The sequence below is a fragment of the Sitophilus oryzae genome, unplaced genomic scaffold (assembly GCF_002938485.1).
Source record: "Sitophilus oryzae breed Bouriz unplaced genomic scaffold, Soryzae_2.0 scaffold_1621_pilon_pilon, whole genome shotgun sequence".
Classification (NCBI taxonomy): Eukaryota; Metazoa; Arthropoda; class Insecta; order Coleoptera; family Curculionidae; genus Sitophilus; species Sitophilus oryzae.
In genome coordinates, this window is record NW_022146305.1 from 845,698 (window position 1) to 868,756 (window position 23,059).

Below are 23,059 nucleotides of genomic sequence, written 5' to 3' on the forward strand. Positions count from 1 at the left end.
CTTACTATAGTGCCAGTGATCAATTTAAACTAATATAATTTTACAAAAATCACATAGAAAAAAAGATTTTCGGCATTTTTTAACAATCCGACAACATCGAACGAGAATAAAATTCAAAATCTCCACGCGACCGAAACTGACCAATCACGATCGAGTATTTTTTGCTCTTGGATGCCACGATATTAACTTTTTTTAATAAACATGGATGATTTTTATTAAAATTTCAGTAGAATATGCTTCTTAAATTAATTAAATGATTTGTCTTTATTTGTATTTATTCCCTCCAGTATAAAATATCATACAAAACTTATTTTATATTGAAATTATCTGGTACCCACGTAATTAGATGAACTATAAAATCATGCATTTCCTTAATATTTTAATAAATTATTAAGAAACAAGTGTTTTTATTCAATAAATATCCTTTAGTTTAATAAGAAACTAATTCTATATAGTTAAATAGTTAGAAATATGAGATAAATTATATAAAAAATAACTTCATAAGTCTTTAACTTGACTCAACGTTGACAGCTCTTACCGGACGTATCTGTTCAACTTTTGGCGTCACAATTTTCAAATTTGAAATTTAATTAAGCTGAAAAATCCTTTATTTACAAGAAAAAATATATTAATAAATACAAATTATGATAAAAAGCATTTATTACTTAGGACAACACACAGTACATTTATTACAGTACTTTTGTCTCCGGAAACTGATAAAATTTTCGAATTATCCGGACTGAATTTTACACCCCAAACCTGCAATGTTTTTTAGATAAAATATCATTATTAAAAAATAAATCTTATTTAAAAATGGTTATATCCTTAAAAACTTTCTTCATCAGTATGGGAATTAAAAACAAATTTTATTTGTGAGTGTATCGTGCTTTCGATAGTTTATGCTGTGGTTTATGCCTTGTTTATTGTTTTCCAGTCCCACTAGCCAGTGCTTTCTATAAAAGATAGTTCTAGAAAAGAACGGCAGTGAGTCACTGTAGCTCTCAAAGCTGTTTTTTATGGAGTGTAGAGGTAGAAAAAGATTACGAACCAATAATACACAATAAAATCGTTTTTTCTAGTTAAAATTTCAAAAAACCCCAAGACCGGCCGGCATACGACACTTTTCTTTGGTTAAAATTAGAAAAAGTGTTAAATGTAAATAATAGATGGCTCTTATTAAACACTTTTTACGACCTCGAAAAAGTAGATTTCTTTAATTTAATTTTGAAAATTAATAGCATACCTATTTTCCGATAGATGTCACAACAACCGAACAGTTACAGAACTCTATCTAAATTACATACCACTACTTTTCGCTAGATGTCACAGGAAAACCTAGCTTTTACAGAAATCTCCTTTATTTGTTTTTATAGTAGAACTAGTTAACGACTGATGGCGTCACATGCTAATGTAGTTTCAAAAAATGCTACTACGATAATATGGCGCTGCAATCGGTTTCGCGGGTTAGACGAAAAATTTGAATTAAAGCAATTTTCTTTTAGAGCTTATATTAACGTATTAATTACGAAATTCTTAATTATAACGTTAAAACTAGATTGAGAACATATTCAGTTAGTTGAATTTTATATAAACAAGTATAATAAATAAAATTAGAGTAAATAAATATTGATTTATCAATTATATCTTCAAAAATTCTGTCTTTATTTGTTGCAATAAACTTGTTTGTTATTATTTTTATAATTTTCTTTTGTATTTTTATTCGTTGAATGCAGTAAAGCAAAAAAGAACATGGTTTTCTTGCGACAAAAAAATCGACAATATGAAAGTAGGTTCTAAGAAATAGGAAAAAATGAAACTGTAAGGTTTTGTAAGGAAAATATATAAGAAATAATTAATTGTTTGTTCACTAAAGCGGGCCTCACACGATCAGTATTATTGATTGCATTGAGTATTGTCAGTATCCCAAAACACTTTCAAGATTTCCAAAGTATATCGGTATACTGACAATCCCATCAGTATGTTTTCCTTCACACGGTCAATATTAATGACAATTTTTGGAAATACTGTCAATAATACTGGTCGTGTGTGACCCGCTTAACATACTTGATTAAAATCTATTACTTCAATAACTTTACATTTTCAGTAAATTAATAGGGTAGTAGGTATTATATAGCAATTTTTCGTAACATAGAAAACTTTTTTTATAGCAATACAATAAAAAACATGGCTAAGTTGGCTGCATTCGTAATTAAGAAATATTTTAATTGTAATATTTAAAAAAGGTGGAAAACTACAAATTAAAGAATTCAAACACTAATACGTGTAGTCTATGGAGGGCTTTGAATGAATTTAGAGAAGTCTCAGAAGAATGACACAAAAAATATAAAATTATATACATATGAGGCAACCTTAACTTTCAATGGAAGAGTTTTTAGAATTGCTGACTAATGCCATTCCCACAAGGAAGAAAATATGGGAGACAAAAAGTAACTTAAGAGATATGATGTATTGAAAAATAATAAAAAATATAATACAGGGAATAGATCTGTTGAAATACTATGTCTTAGGAGGATAACAGTAATGAATAAGACAAACAAATAGAAGAGTAATGAGTGAAAAATAAAATAAATAAAAGACATGAGTTGGAAAATATGCCACGAAAATGAGGGATGATTTTAGAAAAATAGGACGAAAATTGATAAAAAAGCAATAATTTTATACAGACAATAGAAATGTGTTGAATGATTTTCTAAGTATGCCTTAGAAAAGTATCAGAAGAATGACAAAATAAAAATATACAAATATATAAGACAATAACTGGGAAGAGTTTATAGAATTGAGGAATGATGATATTCCAAATATAAAGAAAATATGACAGAAATGAATATGTTATAAGTGAGAATATATGCGAAAAGACCTTTGGGTATATACCCTTGGGTACCCTTGCATGCTACACAGGTCATCGATGGCCGAACATCAGGGTTAGGGGGCGACCCAGACCTCCTCTTTTGCGGGGAGGCTAGCTGTGATGCTCTGGAGTCGATGGTAATCAGGAAAATTTATTGGAAAAATGCAAAGAACAAGAAAAGTGACATTATCTATGGACATCAGATTTTTTGAATAAATGGCGAATGCGCCAGGAATTTACTGGAAAATAGTCCTTGCTGTGAGATTTTTAAGTGTGTTATTGTGTGTTTATGTTATATTCAAACACAGGCAAACTAAAACAACAGAATCCATAAAATTATAGCAATTCATGGCATACAATCTGGGAAAAACGACATGAAAATGAAATCCATCAAAACTAAAATTCTGCAGAAGAAATGACCCAACCAAAAAATATTAAAAGAATCAAATGAAACCATAAGAGAAATAATACAAATAAAATAAGACTTACAGAAATGCAGTCAATGGAATATATCATAGAATCGCTAAATGATATTATTCCCACAATGAATAAAATATAGAAACCAAGCTGTTATAGAGAAATAAAAGTTAACCATAAACAACATGAAGTAAAATCCTACTACCATTTAAGTAAATATACCATTTACTTAAACATGCATTTACCAAACGAATAAAACCTATAGAAATACTGATATTCCTATAAGCAAGAAAATATGAGAGTCAAGCTATTACAGAGAAATAAAAATAAACCAAAAACAACTTGAAGTAAAGTTCTAAGTGGATGTTTTCAAAAATTTACAAAAAAGAAAATGAAGTGGCCAAAAGCCAAATATTGTCCCAAAATAAAAATAGATGGTCTGATAATAAAGAATCATAAAAATGTAACTCAGAGACTCATTGGATTTTTTTCCTACTTAATCAAATTTAAAAATAATAAACAGTTGAAATATATATTTATCCGAAAAGAAATAAAATTTTAAATATACTTAAAAGTCCTGATGCATTGTTGGTTAGGATATGGATCAAAAGGATAAAAATGTACTGCCCTGGAAAATCTGTAACAAACAATTAAATATTACATACAATAATATTAGATATTTATTAAAAAAATAATATAATTTACCTAAAATTATTTAATTTCTCTTTAATGTTGAATTTCATCCTCATTCCACTGTTGAATTTAATCAATTGTAATGGCATCTTTTTCAAACTGTTGCGGTTGATGAAGGACATACCAATAACTGCCACGAAGATAAAACCTCCTAAATAGAATCATTAAGTTGTATATTTTTACACAGTTGTATATACTTCAGTTAATGTTATTAGTTTAATTTAATATCTACTGTTTGTCAAGTGAGTGCATTATAACAGTAGATGCATTTAAAATTTATATTTAGAAACAAACAATGGCTATAATAATTATAGCATTAAATTAAATCCAAGAACCAATTATTTGTTCTTGAATTAATTTTTTTTTTAAACAATTGGGTAGGGAAACAGAAAAATTAAGAACTAAAAGAGAACTAAATGAAATTATCTGCTGGTATCGATTAAAGTATATTCAATAACACGACTAAAATAACTACAAACTATGAGAAATACAATTTTTTTATAATAGAATTAACAAAAAATAAAACTTACTTTGTTTAGTTTCAAAGTTGTAGTTGTAGATAGTACTGAACTGTTTTATCGAAGCCTCCATTTACCATAAATCTTTGTCTCTCGATGCCTATTTAGCTTCCTGCATCGTATTTAACCCTTGGTTGACGATTAAGCCTCACCATAGTCACTTCCAATACCAATTAAGCACCGTTGTCTGGGATCTCCACCTTTTCCACTTGTGTGAAAGGATGCATGAAGACTGTGTGCTCGTGTGTGCTATTATTAACATGTCTAAAACAAAAAAAAACATATTCAGCACACTCAAAAGTCACAATCTTCTACTAAAGATTAGTGTTTTGCATCTAGAAAATATATTTATAAGAGTTTTTAAAGTGATTTTTAATCCTCCATAATATCCCCAGTCTTTTAGAACAGCATGACAAATACAGACATTCAAAAATCAAAACAAACTTTTTATTGATGTGTAAAAGAGGTTTCAAAAACAAGACTAAAAAAATAAATTCTAGTAGATCTTTTCCTGGCTAATGCATCTAAAAATTATAACAACTATATGTGTTTACCTTTCCTAAAATTAAACAATAATACAAGGAAAACAAGACATTTGTAAATGCGTAGTTTAAAAAAATGGGAATGACAAAAAAAATTATGTAATATAAAAAATGCCACAAATAATAAAATATTTAGAATCAAATATATCCAAACATTTAGAAAATATGTTTTATGATGTTAAAACATAGAAAATAATATACTAGACATAGGAAAATTGATAATATCTGAAAAAACTATAGGGTCTGTGTTGGACTTGTTATGTGCAAATTCAGCTTAAAAAACAAAAAGAAAATTGTAATATATGTATTCAGGTCTTCAATTATGTAGTAATATTTCATGATTTTAAGATAGAGAATTGCAGAGGACGTATTTAAACAATATTATTATTTAAAAATATTGTTAAATACCAAAGAAACGCCATGATGGTTGGCGATAACAACAAAACTTTAAGATCAAAAAATACGTAATATAACATGAAATAAACGGTACTTACTATTACAAAAGGTCGAGCAGAGCCTTAGGAAAATATTACGAACCAATAATACACAATAAAATCATTTTTTCTAGCCAAAATTTCAAAAAACCCCAAGACCGGCCGGCATACGACACTTTTCTTTGGTTACAATTAGAAAAAGTGTTAAATCTAAATTCTAAATAATAGATGGCTCTTATTAAACACTTTTTGGGGCATCGAAAAAGTAGATTTCTCTAATTTAATTTTGAAAATTAATAGCATAACTATTTTCCGATAGATGTCACAGTAAAACCTGGTTTTTACAGAAATCCTTTTTATTTGTTTTTCTAGTATAACTAGTTAATGACTGATGGCGCCACATGTTAATGTAGTTCCAAAAAAATGCCGCTAGATAATATGGCGCTGCAGTCAGTTTCGCGGCTAAGACGAAAAATTTGAATTAAAGCAATTTTCTTTTAGAGCTTATATTAACATGTTAATTGCGAAATTCTTAATTATAACGTTAAAAATCGACTAAGAACGTATTCAGTTAGTTAATTTTATACAAACAAGTATAATAAATAAAATTAGAGTAAATAAATATTGATTTTTCAATTATATCTTTAAAAATTCTGTCTTTATTTCTTGCAATAAACTTGTTTGTTATTATTTTTATAGTTTTCTCTTGTATTTTTATTCGTTGAATACAGTAATGCAAAAAACAACGTAGTTTTGTTGCGACAAAAAATCTATAATATGAAAGTATAGGTTTTTGCAAATAGGAAAAAATAAAACTCAATTTTTTCATCCATATATTTTTTTGTATATAATGTACACAGTACAGTACAAGTGCTAGCTATCTACTAATTCTTATCTGGTCAGTAGATTTAAGCCTGACAATTACATTTAAGTGTCTAGAAAAACTACACACACTGTCATCTTCTGTCAGTGTTAATTTTCTAATTAAAAAAGAATAAAGGACACTATATTACAAATATTTTAACGCAGCTTTTATCTTTAAAATTTTTTTGTAAGACTCAAAACAATAAATGAGATAATGGACTTTACTCTATCGTTGACTCACCCTGTAAACTGTACAGAGCACAGTAGGACAAGAAGGGATCAGAAAAATAGTCTATACTCGGATGAAGGTGAATTAAAAAATATGTAAATAATGTTTTTAAATTTTATTATAAAAGTATAATTTTACACTGTACATCATAATAATCATCACACACACATTTTTTCAATCTCTCGACTACTTAGATCGTACATACTTAATATCGATAGTAATGCTATCTCTATGATTGAAAATATTTGAATACTGGAAAGACAACATAACAATAATTTAAGAAAATTAAAAAAATATCTGCCAAAATCTATTCCGAATACATTACAATTATACAATTTTAATACCTAATTTTGAGAAAAATACATTGACATTTCAACTGGTTCTTTTAAAACTTCCTTAAATTTTAAAATTGTATAGCTCGATTTATGAAATTCATTTTAACATAATATGTTTATAATGGCAATCTTTAAAAATAATTTTATATATACATTTAATTTTATACAAAATCTATATAGTTTGTTTCTTTTTTTCTTTGAATACCTGTTCTAACAACATTTCAATAGTTGGAATCTAATTTTTTGGAGAACTGGACGAATCTGAAAAAATAGCAAGATATATTATTTATTATTTAAAACACGAAATAAGTAAAATATTATACAGGGTGGTTCGAACTGTATTCCGGAAACTTCGGCAGCATATTCCGCAGATAAAAATAAGTAAAAAAGTTCGTATAAATGTATGTCCTAAAATGCTTAGTTTGGAAGATACAGGGTGTAGAAGTTTCATTTTTGTTTCGATTTTTTCTAAATCATTTCTAAAGTAACTTCAATATCTAGATAAAAATTGGTGTCTGGAAGTTTTTAGATATGAGAAATTTTATTTTGATGTCAATATGACTCCTACTTATATGTGGCGCCACCTTATACAGGGTGGGTCAAATTCGACGCTTTAAATGGAAACACCCTTTCCTATAGGAGATAGACAAAAACTAATATCAGTGTCTGGAGCTCAATTTTTGTCAAAAACATGATGGTGAAAACCGCATATCGATATCTGTTACCGTTTCGAAGTTACGGGTGTTTTTCAAAAATATGCATTTTAACAAATCGCTGTAACTTTTGCTATGGAAAATTTTGTATTTTTATGAAAACATTTCCAAAGCACCTTTTACATGTAAATTTAACGGTTTAAATATAATTTTTTTAAATTAATAATTTAAGAATTATCAACAGAAAATTTGATTTTTATATGGGACACCCTGTATATTTCTAATTTATTGAAAATAATTTAAAATTACCTTTCCAAAAATATAACACACTTGATATTTTGCTCGATTCCTCTTCGAGATATAGAGTATATAAAAATTCGCCCGCTTTAAATAAGTAGGCTTTGAACGGCACCGGCTGTAATGTAAAAAAATTCTAGCTGTGAGCATCAATTAAAACGAAAATAATATTTGCTATGAGAGATGCAGAATTTTCTTACAATTTAAAATATATTTAACCTACATCAACACATTTAAACTATATTTAATAACAATAAAAATAAATAGCAAACCAAGACATGAGATTTTGCTACAGGTGTTCAACATATCGACCGTCTTCTGTTATGGACAGACGGGGCAGATTTTGAACATTTCTCGCGGAATTCATTAACTCAGTGGGGGTGAAAGATACCCTCTCATAACTGCTAAGTATTTCTAATTCTTGTCTAGATTATACGGAAGAATAAGGAACCTTTATTCTTCCGCAAATACATCCATATGATTAGATCCATGGGCACTAAGTCAGGCGGCCTCGATGGCCAACGGCTGGGATCTTGGTTAGCTATTCAATTATTCTTGAAATTGGCTGTACAAATTTGCTGATAACTTCAGCGTTCAGAGGCGGTGCGTCGTCTTGCTGGAAAAATATGTTTTCGAGTTCCATTAAGGCATATCATCAATAAGGGGTCCAAAGCCTACTAGTTAAAAGTGGCAAACTTTTAAAAATTCTGTATTTCGAAGGGGATTATAACAAAATATCAAGTGTGCTATATTTTTGGAAAGGTAATTTGAAATTCTTTTCAGTTAAATAAAGATATAGAGGGTATCCCAAATAAAAAATCGATTTTTCTGTTGATAACTCTTAATTTATTAATTTAAAAAAATATATACTTAAACCATTAAATTCTACGTAAAAAGGTGCTTTGAAAATGTTTTCATAGAAATACAAAATTTTCCATAGTAAAAAAGTTACAGCGATTTGTTAAAAATGCACATTTTTGAAAAACACCCCGTAACTCCGAAACGGTAACAGATATTGATGTGCGGTTTTCACCATAATGTTTTTGATGAAAATTGAGCTCCAGACACCGATATTAGTTTTCGTCTATCTCCTATAGAAAAGGGTGTTTCCATTTAAAAGCGTCGAATTTGACCCACCCTGTACATGTGTTTTAACTGTTTTGAAGAGTAATAACTTTTCGTTCGTACCTGTATAAAATTATTGGGAGAGCCAACCATTCTTAAGATATTTAGAATTGAAATAGTCAGTACATGTCATTATTGACAAAAAATAAACATTAGCTATGTGGAGTAGATACTTTAATATCAAATACTTACTTCAAAATCAAATTTCTCATATCAAAAAACTCCCAGACATGAAACTTCTACACCCTGTATATCCGAAACTAAGCATTTTAGGACATACATTTATATGACCTATTTTATTTATTTTTATTTGCAGAATATGCTGCCGAAATTTCCGGAATACAGTTCGGACCACCCTGTATATCGAAAAACCATAGAAAAAAAGGAAAATCAATTCAAGATGCAGCCAAAGGTGTAGCCATTTTTTTAATTGCTTTTGTTTTGTACAACAGAAGGGTTCCTTGTTTGATATCTACTTAAAAATATATAATTATTTTTTACCTGAAGAGATTTGCTCAGAAGCTGCATCTGAGTGTGTTTCGTCGTCTGAGTTGGCCTCGGCCGCCTCTACAAACGCTGAAGAAAGTTCGCCACTAAGTTTGCTCACCGTCTTCGTTGCAATGTCGTACATAAATATTTCTTTTTCAGTGGTTGGTCCGTTTGGTCTAGTTTATAAAGTAACGAAAAATATTAGTATAAATATAGGTTTTTAACAGTACAGTAATACCAAAACACCATTAGCGTAATAGCAGGGGCTGAGCCCAGGGGGGGCCTAGGGCTTTTTTTTTAAATTGAAAAATAATTTTAATAAACACATTTTTTGAATAAAACATTTACATAAATTTCTCTATCAATAAATTTCATAGACTTGGTTATCAAACCGTATTCCCATTACTTAAAAATACCGACAAATTTTCTAAAAAAATAAAAACCACATTTTTTGAACACAACAAAATGATATTAACTAAACAAAACTAGAAAACGTAATTTTTACTGCATCACAAGCAAATAAAAATTAATACGTAGCCAAGAGTCATAGTTCAGGATTTCTCTGGGGGGTGCCCAGCAGTACCTAGGGAGGGCCCGGCACCCCGGATTACTTGATATGTAGGTAAGTATATACGGGGTTTCCCATTAGTGCGAGGAAGTTGAATATCGTCGTTGTTAACAAATAAACTGCCCGTCAAATTAAATACAGATATTTTTTTACTCATTTTCAACGAGTTGTAACTTTGAAAAAAATGGACCGAATTTGTTGATTTTTTTAGCATATTAAAGATCGTTTTTCGTAGATTGATTTGATTTTTCTAAATTTTGTATGATATACAGGGTGTGAAAAAAAGGAATGTAATTTTTGTGTTGCTGTCATTTTGCCCAAAAAAAAAATTAACTAGAATTATAAGAGAGAGAGAGAGAGAGTTGGGTATAGCTAAGACTAATATCTCAGGACGTATTTGGAAGTTAAACGCGAAGTAGCTAAAAGCAAAAACAAAATGTGGGAAACCAAATGTGAGAGAGTGGAAAGATATATGGGAGGTACAAGAGTGTCAGAAGCGTGGAAGACAATAAGGAACCTTAGAAGAGACGAAAAGCAAAACAGTAAACTAAAACTTATAAGCATTGAAAAGTGGGAAGACCATTACAAACAGTTACTGACAGAAAACAGGATAGATTTCAAACTAGAAATGCCAGATTTGAAAAACGCAAAAGATATAGATGTAAATGAAATAAGTGTAAACGAGATAAAGAAAGCATTGAAGAACTCAAAAAACGGAAAAGCTGCGGGGCCGGGAAACATTTTCATTGAGCTAATAAAGCAGGGACCCGATATATTATTGGAAATACTAGCTGATATCTTCAACAGATGCCTGATAAAAACGAAAACATTCCTGAAGACTGGAACCTGGCGTACATCAGCTCTATCTTTAAGAAAGGAGACAAAAAAGATGTAGCAACTACAGAGCATTAGTTTGACAAGCTCAATGGGAAGGTTGTATGGCAGGATATTAAAAGAGAGAGTAGAAGAGAGCTTTGAAGAAATAGAAGAACAAGGTGGTTTCCGCGCTGGGCGTTCTTGTACAGACAACATATTTGTGTTACAACAAATAATTGAAAAAAGGAGAGCTCGAAATTTGGACACGCATCTGGTATTTCTAGATTTAGAGAAAGCCTATGACACGGTGCCTTTGAAGAAATTATTTGAAATCTTGGTTGAGGCAAATGTGAGTAAAACATATATCAATGCAATCTGGAATATGTACAAAAATCCAAAAATATGATCAGATCAGAGATACTCGATTGGTATTGTTACCAGGCGTGACAAAATCAGCAAAACCAGACAAAATAAATCGTGCGTGACAATATATTACTGAAACTAAAGCTATAGGAATAAAGAACTAGAAAGAATGAGGCCAATACCTCTGTTCATATTGTCTTTACATTTATTTATTTGGTACGTCTAATTGCATATAATTTTAGAAACCTGTTAATTTTTAATTATTAACATCAAAATACATTATCATTATCAAAAAAATGTTGAGCGACACGTCTCTGCTCTACCATATCATAATAATTGAACCATATTTTCTTTGAATTTAGTTATTATTGATCTATCTATTGTTCCTATCGGAATCCTTCCTGACATCTAAAGGACTTAGACAGGGGTGCAGTTTATCACCTACCTTATTTAAAATATATATCCAGGAGGCACTGAAAAACTGGAGAAGGAAGAGTAGAGCTATGGGAATAGAGATTGACAACCACTGTCTATCGACCTTGTTCTTTGCAGACGACCAAGTTATTGTTCCAGGTTGTGAGGAGGATGCCGACTATATGTTCAGGAAACTTGAGGAAGAATACGACAGATGGGGACTCAATATCAACCTCACAAAAACCGAATACCTGAAAGTAGGAGAAGAACAAACTGAAGATCCTGAACAACACATACATGAAATTAAAAGGTGTAGCGAATATAAATATTTAGGAAGTATTATATCTGAAGAAGGGAACTCCAAGAAAGATATACATAGTAGAGTTCAACAAGGTAAGAAAGTAATCCGTCTTTTAAACCATCTCCTGTGGTCAAATAAAACATCCATCCAAACAAAGATAAGGATTTACAAAGCAATCGTAGAGCCAATTTTAACATACGGTGCCGAATGCTGTCAATTTACAGCAAAAGAAAGAAGGATGGTCGAGTCAGTGGAGATGGACTTTCTCAGAAGAGCATGTCGCATATCAAGGATGGAACACATTAGAAATGAGGAGATCAGGCAAAGAACAAGGCAAATATATACCAGCACCGACAACATCGAATCGAGACAGCTACTATGGTATGGGCACGTAAAAAGAATGGGAGGGGAAAGATGGCCAAAAAGAGCAATGGGGTATCGTCCCCAAAGCAGAAGGAAAAGAGGAAGACCTACAACTACGTGGTTAGATGGAGTAGACCAGTACATGAGAGACAGAGCTATTAACCAGGAAGAATGGCAAAATCGAGCAATATGGAGGTCGAAATGCGGGATGCGGCAGAAGCTGTAGGACCCCCATACATATATATATCTGGAATAAAAGATAATCAATTTTTACTCTAACTTGTAATTTTTTCTACCTTTCTTAAGAGATATGCTAACAAAACTGAAATTAACTTTAAAATTGTAGGATATTCGTTACTTCTACAATGTGAAATTAAAAAAAAATGATTTAACTAACGCAGTTTAATACAGGATCTCTTAAAAATACGACCAGCGAAAAAGTAAAATTATTTTTTTAGAAGTCTTATCTCGTTTTTTCAGCCTACAATTTCAAAACAACCGTTTTTTAAATTCATCCTTTCAGTGCCCCTAACTCCCTTAATATGCATTTTCCGCCCAATACTTATAGGAACTTTTTTTACTATTTTTAGGTGTACTATCACCCCCCGATTTTTTTCAAATCATTTCAATGACACCCTGTATATTATAAAGCTGAAAATAATGATGATCTACAATTAACTTGATGATGAGCTAATTGAACTCGACTAGTTATCTTTTCAACTAAATTCAAATATTAAAAAAGTCTATGAATTAAGTAATCTCATTCAACTTGTGTTTTATTGCAGTTTTCCATAAGAATTATTAACAAAATTAACTGAAAAAAATAATATAATAATGAACCATTGTTTGCAACAACTTATAACTTACCCAGTTACAAGTAATATTATCGATTGTTTAGCGGGAACAGTCTTTTTTTCGCTTTCCAAGAATAGTTTGTAATTTTCAGACGTCGGATCGTCCAAAAGCTTCTTTAAAGGTTCGCTTTGTATCAGCTCGATGTCGTTATTGCTATTAACGCTGCGCGATTTTCTGTTGGAATTAAAGTCGTAACTGATAGGTGCCAGAACCACCACGCTGGATATTCGTTTTCCTTTTAGTTCTGCAACGTCTGGAATAGGAAACTGCGTGCCGTTGACTTTCAGTGGAAGGTACCTGCAAGGATATATTTATGATTAACGGATTATACAGGGTGTCCCAGAAATAAGTGCAAGTATTTTAAAGGGTGGTAGATCTGGTCAAAAGAAACATTTTCTCTTTGTTAAGAGTTTTTTCTTGTTTTTGTTAAGGTTTCATTGAAAGGGCAAGTACTAAAAATAATAAATGTGTTTTTTTTTTCTAGAATTATTAGTAATGAGCAACAGAATAGAAATCAAAAAATACAATCAAAATATTGTACAAACTGTAAATACTACGCTTACCTATTATAACTACTGTCATTTAGAACTACAGGATCGACTTGCTGGGAATTTTCTTTAATGTATTTTTCCTGTACTTCTTTTCCTTTTTCGCTTTCAGGGTCGTATTTAACGACTTTTAATTCAGTTTGCTGGTCCGGTTCTGCTCGTACTTCACTCACTTCCGATTCTTCAGCTTCCATTTCCTGATCTTTGTACGATACAGACTTTGGAGCTGCCAACGCTGCCACTTGTGGTAAAGGCTCGCTACCGGCAGCTGCTAGCTGCTGAGCTCCACCTGGGTATCAATATGAAAAAAGAGCGTGTAGATATGATAAAATGAGTAGCTAAATTCGGATTATTTCGATTGTGGTTTTTTTCGATTTAAAAGTATTTTAATAAGTAGAATAACATATCATGCAAATGCAAAAAATTTTAATAAGTAGAATAACATATTATAATTATCACAGAAATAAACAGATGCCTAATATTTATACTAACAATTTATAACAAAATTGTTGAATAGACGCTTCAATAGAAACTAAATGAAGGAAACTGACATGAGATCTCACAAATTTTAGTAGTGAAAAAATGGCATTTTTTTAATATTCCATGTACAGGATGTCCCACTCAGAATAGCTGTCGGCTGTATCTCGGAAAGTATTAGCCGTAGCGGCTGCGGAATAAAATATTTGTATCTAAAGAGGCTATGGGAAATTGCTGGAAATTATTTTCAAGTTTGTAGAACGACCTCTAGGGGGCGCAACTGCAACAAAAAATAAGAAAATGGAGTTTTACACAATTTTGCCTAGATAAGGTGTACTATAAGTAACAGCTTCATAATATTCAGTAAATTTTGAATATTTTTTGTTAGAGCCATTTTCCCCTATCTACCAAAATAAATTGGTGGGGGAAGGTTAGATCTGTTTTTATTTGAATATTAATAACTCTGGACTGGATGATTGGAATCCAACAAGCGAGGGCTCGTTTGAAAGAGCGTTTCTTACTCTATATTGTACCATATAAACAATAATAAGCTTTTAGTAGCCGCTAGGGGGCGTTGTCTTACAATTTAACAAACATTGCGCGTTTTTTCAAAAAAATTAAATGCAATAGTAAATGTAATTTTAGCTGATAGTAAAGTAAAAGCTGAAATAGTCAGCAAAAACCGCATCTTGATATCTTCTTTCAAACCGAAGATATTAGCACAATTATAATAAATACCAAAAAATAAGCCCTTAATTACCTTATTTTTACAACACGGTATCAGTAGCTCTCTTGATTATACCCATTCTAACCTAAAAATAAGATAGAAACAGTTAGTTTATTTTAAAATCGACGATATACCAGAATATCATAATATCAGATGTATTAATATCTAATAATTAAGATATTAATAATAGTGAACAAGAAACGATGATTCAGTGAAGTCATGGTAGGCTTTGGAAAAAAGTTGCTTTTCGCGTAATAGTATAAACGTCAAATTGTTATTAGATCTTGATAAATTGATTTTGATTTCTTTTAATTGCTTTTTCAAAATTTCAACAACTTCAACTACTTCAAATAATAAAGGCATTTTGAAAAAGCATTTAAAAGATAAAAAAAGCTGCTAAGACTATCAAAATGTTGATCTAATAACAATTTGACGTTTATACTATTACGCGAAAAGCAACTTTTTTCCAAAGCCTACCATGACTTTACTGAATCATCGTTTCTTGTTCACTATTATTAATATCTTAATTATTAGATATTAATACATCTGGTATTTCGTCGATTTTAAAATAAACTAACTGTTTCTATCTTATTTTTTTGTTAGAATGGGCCTAATCAAGAGGGCTACTGATACTGTATTGTAAAAATAAGGTAATTAAAGGCTTATTTTTTGGTATTTATTATAATTTTGCTAATATTTTCGGTTTGAAAGAAGATATCAAGATGCGGTTTTCGCTGACTTTTTAAGCTTTTACTACTCTTTACTATCAGCTAAAGTAACACATACCATCGTATTTAATTTTTTTGAAAAAACGCGCTATGTTTGTTAAATTGTAAGAAAGCGCCCCCTAGCGTCTACGTTCAAAACCTTATTATTATTATTTTTATGGTATAATATAGAGTAAGAAACGCTCTTCTAAAGGAGCCCACGTTGTGTTGGATTCTGATCATCCAGTCCGGAGTTATTAACATTTAAATAAAAATAGATCTAACCTTCCCCCACCACTTTATTTTAGCAGATAGGGGAAAATGGTTCTAACAAAAAAAATCCAAAATTTACTGAAGATTATGAAGCTATTATTTATAGTACCCATTATCTAGGCAAAATTCTGTAAAAAATCTATTTTATTTTTTTCCATAGCAGTTGCGCCACCTAGCGGCCGTTTTACAAACTTGAAAATAATTTCCAGCAATTTCTCATAGCCTCTTTAGTTATAAATATTTTTTCCGTAGGACCTACGGCTAATACTTTCCGAAATACAGCCGAGAGCTATTCTTAGTGGGACACCCGGTAATTAATGGGACACATTGCTACTGCAATGGAATATTTTAGAGCAGACAACAAACCTAGCTTGTTAAAAGTTAAATGTGTTTCCGCCCTTAAATTGGTATTTTTTCAGAAGTTCGTATAAACTGTTTAGAATAAAGGACTCGTTTCTCTGGGAAAAACTAAATATCTTTCTGTCAGCTTTAAAATCCCACCGCTGCCACCAATTTTTATGTGGCAAAACTTTCAAGATTTGTCCGTTATCACGGTAGTGTGGTCATTATCTTAATTATAATTATATAAAGGCCACACTACCATGATAACGGACAAATCTTGAAAGTTTTGTCACATAAAAATTGGTGGCAGCGGTGGGATAAAATATCGGGATAAAATAAAGTTTAAAAAACGAAGAAAACCTGTTTTATATTTTAAAAAGTTTAAGACAGAATTTTGAACACCCTGTATCGTTAAAGATTACGATATTTGTAGACACACTGTAGTAAACACTTGATATAGTTTTGATTTCTGGACATTTCTTGTATTTTTAATAATTTTTTTAAAAAAGGCTGAAAAAACTATTTTTTTTAGTTAAATTCCAAACTTTTTTTATTCTATGAGCTGCTACAGATACCCGACGCACTATTGCCGGACCCTTTTTGAAGCATATATGACTAAAAACTAACCAGCGCCATAGAAGTTGGCAAGTTGGTCCGGCGGAAGGGCAGATAGAGGGATATCTCCTACTTTATCGTAATCTAAAATGGAGATGTCGGCATTGTTCAAGATTCCCGAAGAGAGAAGCTGTTCTCTGAGATCATCGGGAACTTCGTCTGGTAACTGTGCTTGGAGAATTTTAGGATCCTTAGTTGTAGTCGATGGAGTTTCAGGTACTTGGGTAGTTGTAGTTGTCGTTGTAGGTGGACTACTTGTGGGCGTGTATGACCTGGGGGTACTACAAATTGTTTATTGTACGGGGTGACCACGAAATCGTGGCACCAACCGCCATTCGATTGCTTGTTTATCGAATAAATTGCAACTTTGAATAACCAGGTGTTTTTTCAAAAGTGTCTCATTCCTAATAAGTTTTTTATTTTTTCAGATAAAAAAAAAACGAAATTTGATTTTAAAAAACAACTATTGATTTTTAAATGGTACCCTCATTATATTTTTATTTAATTTGATAGAAAATGACATTCTGGATAGAATGACATATCATATATCAACTTTTGACTTTTGACTTTGAAAGTTGTGTTAACACCATTAATTTTTAATTAAAAAGCTTTGGAAAAATAGATTTGAAGGTTTAATGTTTTTCATGTCTTTTACTTGTTGGTTAAACGATGCCGAAATCATAGTATAAGGAAACTAGTAGCTTTACTTCTTGTCAAATCCTTTGTTCTTTTTCAGTCACTTTATATAACCTTGTTCTCGTCTCCCGTGACCACTGACGTAGCTGTATAGTCGTGGTAAATTAACTAGGCAAAGTACAAGAACGGCAAACTAATAGGATTGCTCATCCTCATAAGACGTACGTTCGCCTCTTCCCGCGCTTCAGCTGACAGTTGTGACGTCATTGTAGTCTTGTCAAAGCCTTCGTGGCCTTGTTATGATAGTGTGTATTATTAGTTGCCTATGGTAAACTTATAAAAATAACAGCTGAGAAATTTTGAGTTAATTATTTTGTCAATTTTAAATGTGAAAAAGGTGTCTTTAAAGTTTTTAGAGCTATAGAGTGTATAAATACGTTCATTTTGTGTTGTGGATTGTGACAAAGTGCATACTAAGTGCCCACGATTTTGTTTATTAATTATTTTAAAGCAAAATATGGAAGTACTCTAAAAAGAATGCTTGCAAAAGGTGATGCTGGGAACTGCTGTTCTTAAAAATGCATTATCCGAGTATTTAATACGATTTATACAGTTAATTTTCTATACTGCATACATATAAGGTGTTTAAATAAATAAACTAAATAGTGAACGTTTTGCATTCGGCAACCAATAATGCACGTGTGTGTATTATTGGTTGCCAGATAAGGACTCACAACCATGACAAGGACTACAATGACGTCACAAAGCGAGTAGTTTTCGCATGCACCTGGCGGACACTTTTGGCTGAATGAGCAGTCCTATTAGGTTAACTGTTCTTGGGCAAAGTATAGTCGTGGCACTCGCCATAGTTTCACAGATATGTATTTAGGAAAATTTGAGTTCACAATAAAATAAAATAAAAAAATTGATCATCGAATAAAAACTTGCTTGAAAACAGAATATTTTCACATTTCGTGTAGGTAACAATTCTTCTGTATCTGAAAATCTTCTGATGGGAAGAAATGCGGAAATAATATATAATGACATATTTTAGTTGGATTTTAACTGTATATAACAAAATATTTTTGGATACGCCCCTTTATAAACCTTGATACATATAAATAAAACTTTTTTCAAATCTTCGACAACGACTACGAGATTGGACTTCCTCGCATTAATGGGCCATCCCGTATATTTACGGTTGTTTAAAGCTAGGTGTGGCACTTTTCTTCCCTCAAATATAAACTCAATATTTTGTCTATAATATTTTGAATATTGTTATATTACGACCACTTATAATAAAAAATAAATAAAATAAAAAAAAACATAAAAGAATACAGTTCACTAAATTTGTAAGAGATTATGCTATTATTAAATTCTTTCAATTAAAAAATATGAATAATTTGCGGAGACTTTAGATATACAAAATATTTACTCTAAAATTGTTTCAAAAACCAATCTATGTATATAAATTATCTCGTAAATTATTATTGGAATGGAAATTTTATGGCAAATCCCCTGACCAAAAAATATTTTCATGCGCATATTTGAGACAACCTGTATATCTAAAAAACTATTGTTAAAATTTGCCCACATGCTAAAAAAATAATAACATTTAATTAATTAAATAATATCTCAGCTTCTAAAATAAACAAATATAATTAAATGTTTATTATATATATATTTATATATTATTTACTTATTTTTTGTCAATCCGTCCCTGTGCTGGGACGCAACGCTCGAACCTCGCAGCTCGACGGACGGAATTCAACTGAGACGCTTTGCAATCTGTCGATATTCGACAGATTGCAAAAACTGGCAGAAAAAAGTGCCTGAAGATAATTAAAATTTATTCGATAAAAAGCAATCAAATAGGTCAAATAACATAAGTGAATGGAACTATAAAAAAACATACCTTTGAGAATACGAATTTTGGTGCTGATTGATAAAAACATTTTGCGGTGCAGCGTGGGTTATATACTGTTGTGGAACATTCTGGAAATTTTGCGATTTAGCTTGTTTAACCAATTGAGGTGCATCCTGAGCATGTCGTTGGTTCTGAACGGAAAATGTTTGCTGGTGAGGGGTTTGCGTTGGAGTTAGCTTTCCCGTTTGTGGATCAACTATTAAATGTTGTTCAAATTTAGGTAGAGATTGAACAAGCTCACCTCCAGGCGGGATAACTTTTTCACCGGTCCTTATATTGTTATTTTGTTGTTGGTAGCGAACTTGTTCGTTCAGTTCATGGTTCTGTTGATACTGATTAAATTGCTGCTGTATCTGTTGCACTTTTGGTTCTTCAACTACTTTGAATTGATTATTCACTTCGGCAAAACTAGGCGATGGACGTGAAGATGGTCGTTTTTGATTAGTGATGTGCGTTTCAGGTCTAAACTGGATGTGCTGTTTAGTCTGAGGTAATGATGGTTGGTGAGGTGGTGAATTGAATGTTTGATGTGTCGGTTCAGATGAGGGTAATGGTTGTGAAAAGACTGGCTGCGATGGTCTTACATTATCGAAGGGGGTATAAGGAACTGGTTTGCGTTGACCAGGAGGAAGAACATCCCCAAATTGAGGTTGAGAATGGAAGTGCGATGGTGGGGCAGAATGCTGGTTTGGCTGTGAATATTTATGCTGCGACTGGTATTGCGGTGGAGGAGGATGAGAAATCGAGTGTGAAAAATTGGGGAAAGATTGAGGTTGCGTGTTAGATGAGTGTTTAGTTGGCGGAAAGAATGGCGGCGGTGGTCTACTGTTAAAATCTCTGTTAGGCGATCGACTATTATATTGGTTAGAAGACTGTGGAAAACTGTTAAATGGTCGATAAGGTTGAGGTGCTCTAAACTCTGGCCGATATTCGCTGGCGCTACCGTGATAATTCGAGCCTGGTCTCTTGAAGTACACGTTAGAGAAAGAAGATAGCTGGCGACCTTCTGGGACCCCCGGAATGCCAGGATAATCTTCCGGTTTACTGGCCCTTTTACTGTAATCAAACCCTTCCTTTCCAAAAGTAACTTTAACGTTATTTCCAGGACTGTGATACACTTCCGAATCGGGTTTGATAATCGTTCTTAGAGTGGTGCTGGGACGAGGAGGTTCAGTAACTTCGTTGGCATACGAATCATATCCTGGAGATGGCTCTTTCCATTCTTGTTCTGGTTCGGGCTCTTCGGGAATAGCCGGTGATATAGCTGGTACAGGTTTATCGTAAATCACAGCATCCTTCCCGTAACCATTAGGATTCTTACGGTATTTCACGTAAAAGACCTGTACCTCTTCTTTCTTCTTTTTCGGTGGGGGTAAGGGAGGTTCTGTCGGTGGTGGAGGCAACGTCACGTTGGATTCTTTGATAATGATCTCGATGATAGGCTCGGGTTCCTTGATATACACCGGTTTCTCTACGATCTTTACGAACGGCTTGTGCGGTATGTAGATAGTATCTCCGCTTCCTCCTCTATCCAGTGGATAACTGTTCTCCGTTAGCGAGTTCTGGCCATTATCTAGATCAGGGGACAAATTGTTAGTATCGTATAAAGGATCGCGCTGTGAATAGTGGATTAAAGGTTCCATCTGAACAGCGTATGGAGGTACGGGAAGATAATACGGTCTACCTTTGCGATACGGACGGGGAGGGCCGGGATAGTACAGTGGCGGAGGTTGGAGGGGCGGGTTCTGGGGGCCCGTCGAGATCCTCCTCTCCAGCCTGTAGCTGTGCGGCGCCGAGTAGTGGTGCGACAGGGTGTGCTCCAAATTGCGCTTTTCCTTCTTCTTGGGTCGATGCTCGTCCGCTGCTTGGGTTACAGATGATATGCAGCCGATTATTACCTGTCAAAGAAATTATAATTATCGGTTACGAATTTTTAGAAAAAATTAAAGAAAAAAAACTTCATATGAATTTCTAAACATCTTCGAGATTTCTTAGAATTCGACTGAACTTCTATATTTTTTAAAAATGTTCCAAAAGAAACCAATGACAGGGTTCTATGTAGCTAAATTAATACTAAGGGCTGGCAAAGGTTAGTCTTGGGTCGAGATTTCCGTATATAAGAAGAGTACAATGGCGTTTATAATGTACTGAACAAAGAGAGGACAGTAAGCACGTTGCCAAACGTATGAAATAAACCGAGAAACTGTGCACATCGCTAAGAGACGTGGAAGGGGATGTAGCAGATTTGTCGCAGTTGACCGGTCGACCCAATCAATACCTCTGTCAGTACTTAAAGTTCTAGGGAAAGGTGTACGTCATGCGTTCAGCTTCACGATTTAATTACGTCTGGTGATACTTAATTTGTTTATTTACTAACGAGTCGTTGTAATTTTCCCTATAGCTTGAATTTTTTTAAGTGCAAGCTAGAAACACTTGCAGTTTTGGTAAAAATAAGTGGAATTGAATAGGTGTTCGATAGTGGTCGCGCTATTAGAACTCTGAATTCAAAAATCGATATCTCAAAATCTATTAGAAATAATAGATTGTATTTTTTTTCAAGAACTTTGTTAATATTTCTGCTGTATTTTCTTTGTAGACAGTATGTGAAAATCTTTATCAATAAAAAAATTACACGATTGCTGAAAATTGCTATCCTGGATTGTTTACAATTTTTGAATGGAAAAAACAACCTTATCGAATTTTTCTTTTGTAAACATATTGTAAAATATCCGATCTTGAAAACAAAAAAAAAGTTTCAATATCTAAAGTGGTTCTTGAGTTATGGCCTTGTGTTAAAGTTCTTGTGTTAAAAAGTTTTTAAATTATCGCGATTACTGACGTTTTCTCGTTAAAAAAAAATAACACCCTAACGATATCTTTATAATTTCATTTCAGATGCTCAGCAACATGTCTAATGATTTTATCTAGTTATCTCTTGAAAAAAAGTCTTTTAAAAATAAGCGGTTTGCGATCGTGATTTCACTTTACTTGATTGGGAAAGGCGTATCGGCAACGGCGCAACAGCACACCGTCGCATTTCTCTCACTCCGACTTAATAAGATCCCTATGCGATTTACTTCCACACATGTAAATGCCGACCCAAAAGTAACAGTTGCCAGCACGGTATAACACAATGTGTATTTTTAATTGTAATAAGGAAGCTTGTCTTTAGTTGACATGCATTCACTTGAAGATACTCTTGTATTAACATAATAACCTATTTTTTGCCTCTTAACTAAATTAGTTGCAAAGTGTTTTAACGAGCTGAATATTTCTCCTTATTAGAAGTGGCATATAACATTGGACAATTAGCATTATTTAATAGATAAATTGTGTTTAATGGGTGTATACTGGGGTTAACCACCGGGTAGCACCTCCTTGGATTAATAGAGCAAGTATTATACCGGGTGCGTCTCGAAAGTGGCTCATCCCCTATAACTTTTTTATTTTTTCAGATAAAAAAAACGAGATTTGATAGACATAATGTCACCCTCAGTATTTTTCTACTTTATTCGATAGATGCAATACAAAGTATTGAGTATTTTTTACAAGTTTTCTGTTTGTTTGTACACTTAGTTATTACAGTTATATTTTTTTAATATTCCTAGTTCTGTTAGAGTTATTAATATTTATTAAAACCAAGCCTGTATCGTTACTTTTTA

At 32.2% G+C, this 23,059-nt stretch overlaps 1 protein-coding gene and 1 long non-coding RNA gene across 3 annotated transcripts in view; both read right to left on the bottom strand.

Moving 5' to 3' along the window:
* Window positions 1-1,272: 1,272 nt before the first annotated feature.
* On the bottom strand, window positions 1,273-5,662 carry LOC115880395. The gene is made up of 4 exons (XR_004049861.1): window positions 5,534-5,662; window positions 4,510-4,761; window positions 3,992-4,130; window positions 1,273-3,923 (listed from the first exon to the last, which is right to left on the bottom strand). It is a non-coding gene; the product is annotated as an uncharacterized LOC115880395 (long non-coding RNA).
* Window positions 5,663-7,097: 1,435 nt separating this feature from the next.
* LOC115880305 overlaps window positions 7,098-23,059 on the bottom strand; it is a 43,630-nt gene continuing 27,668 nt past the window's right edge. The window contains exons 2-8 of one of the 2 annotated variants that reach the window (XM_030897490.1): window positions 21,082-21,295; window positions 19,386-20,970; window positions 16,847-17,106; window positions 13,709-13,982; window positions 13,158-13,442; window positions 9,478-9,641; window positions 7,098-7,162 (exon numbers count right to left, since the gene is read on the bottom strand). In XM_030897490.1, coding sequence (XP_030753350.1) covers window positions 7,137-7,162; window positions 9,478-9,641; window positions 13,158-13,442; window positions 13,709-13,982; window positions 16,847-17,106; window positions 19,386-20,970; window positions 21,082-21,295 — 2,808 coding nt within the window. In that variant the 3' untranslated portion in view covers window positions 7,098-7,136. Of the gene's footprint in view, window positions 7,163-9,477; window positions 9,642-13,157; window positions 13,443-13,708; window positions 13,983-16,846; window positions 17,116-19,385; window positions 20,971-21,081; window positions 21,296-23,059 lie in introns of both variants that reach the window. The other variant, XM_030897489.1, reaches the window with a different exon arrangement.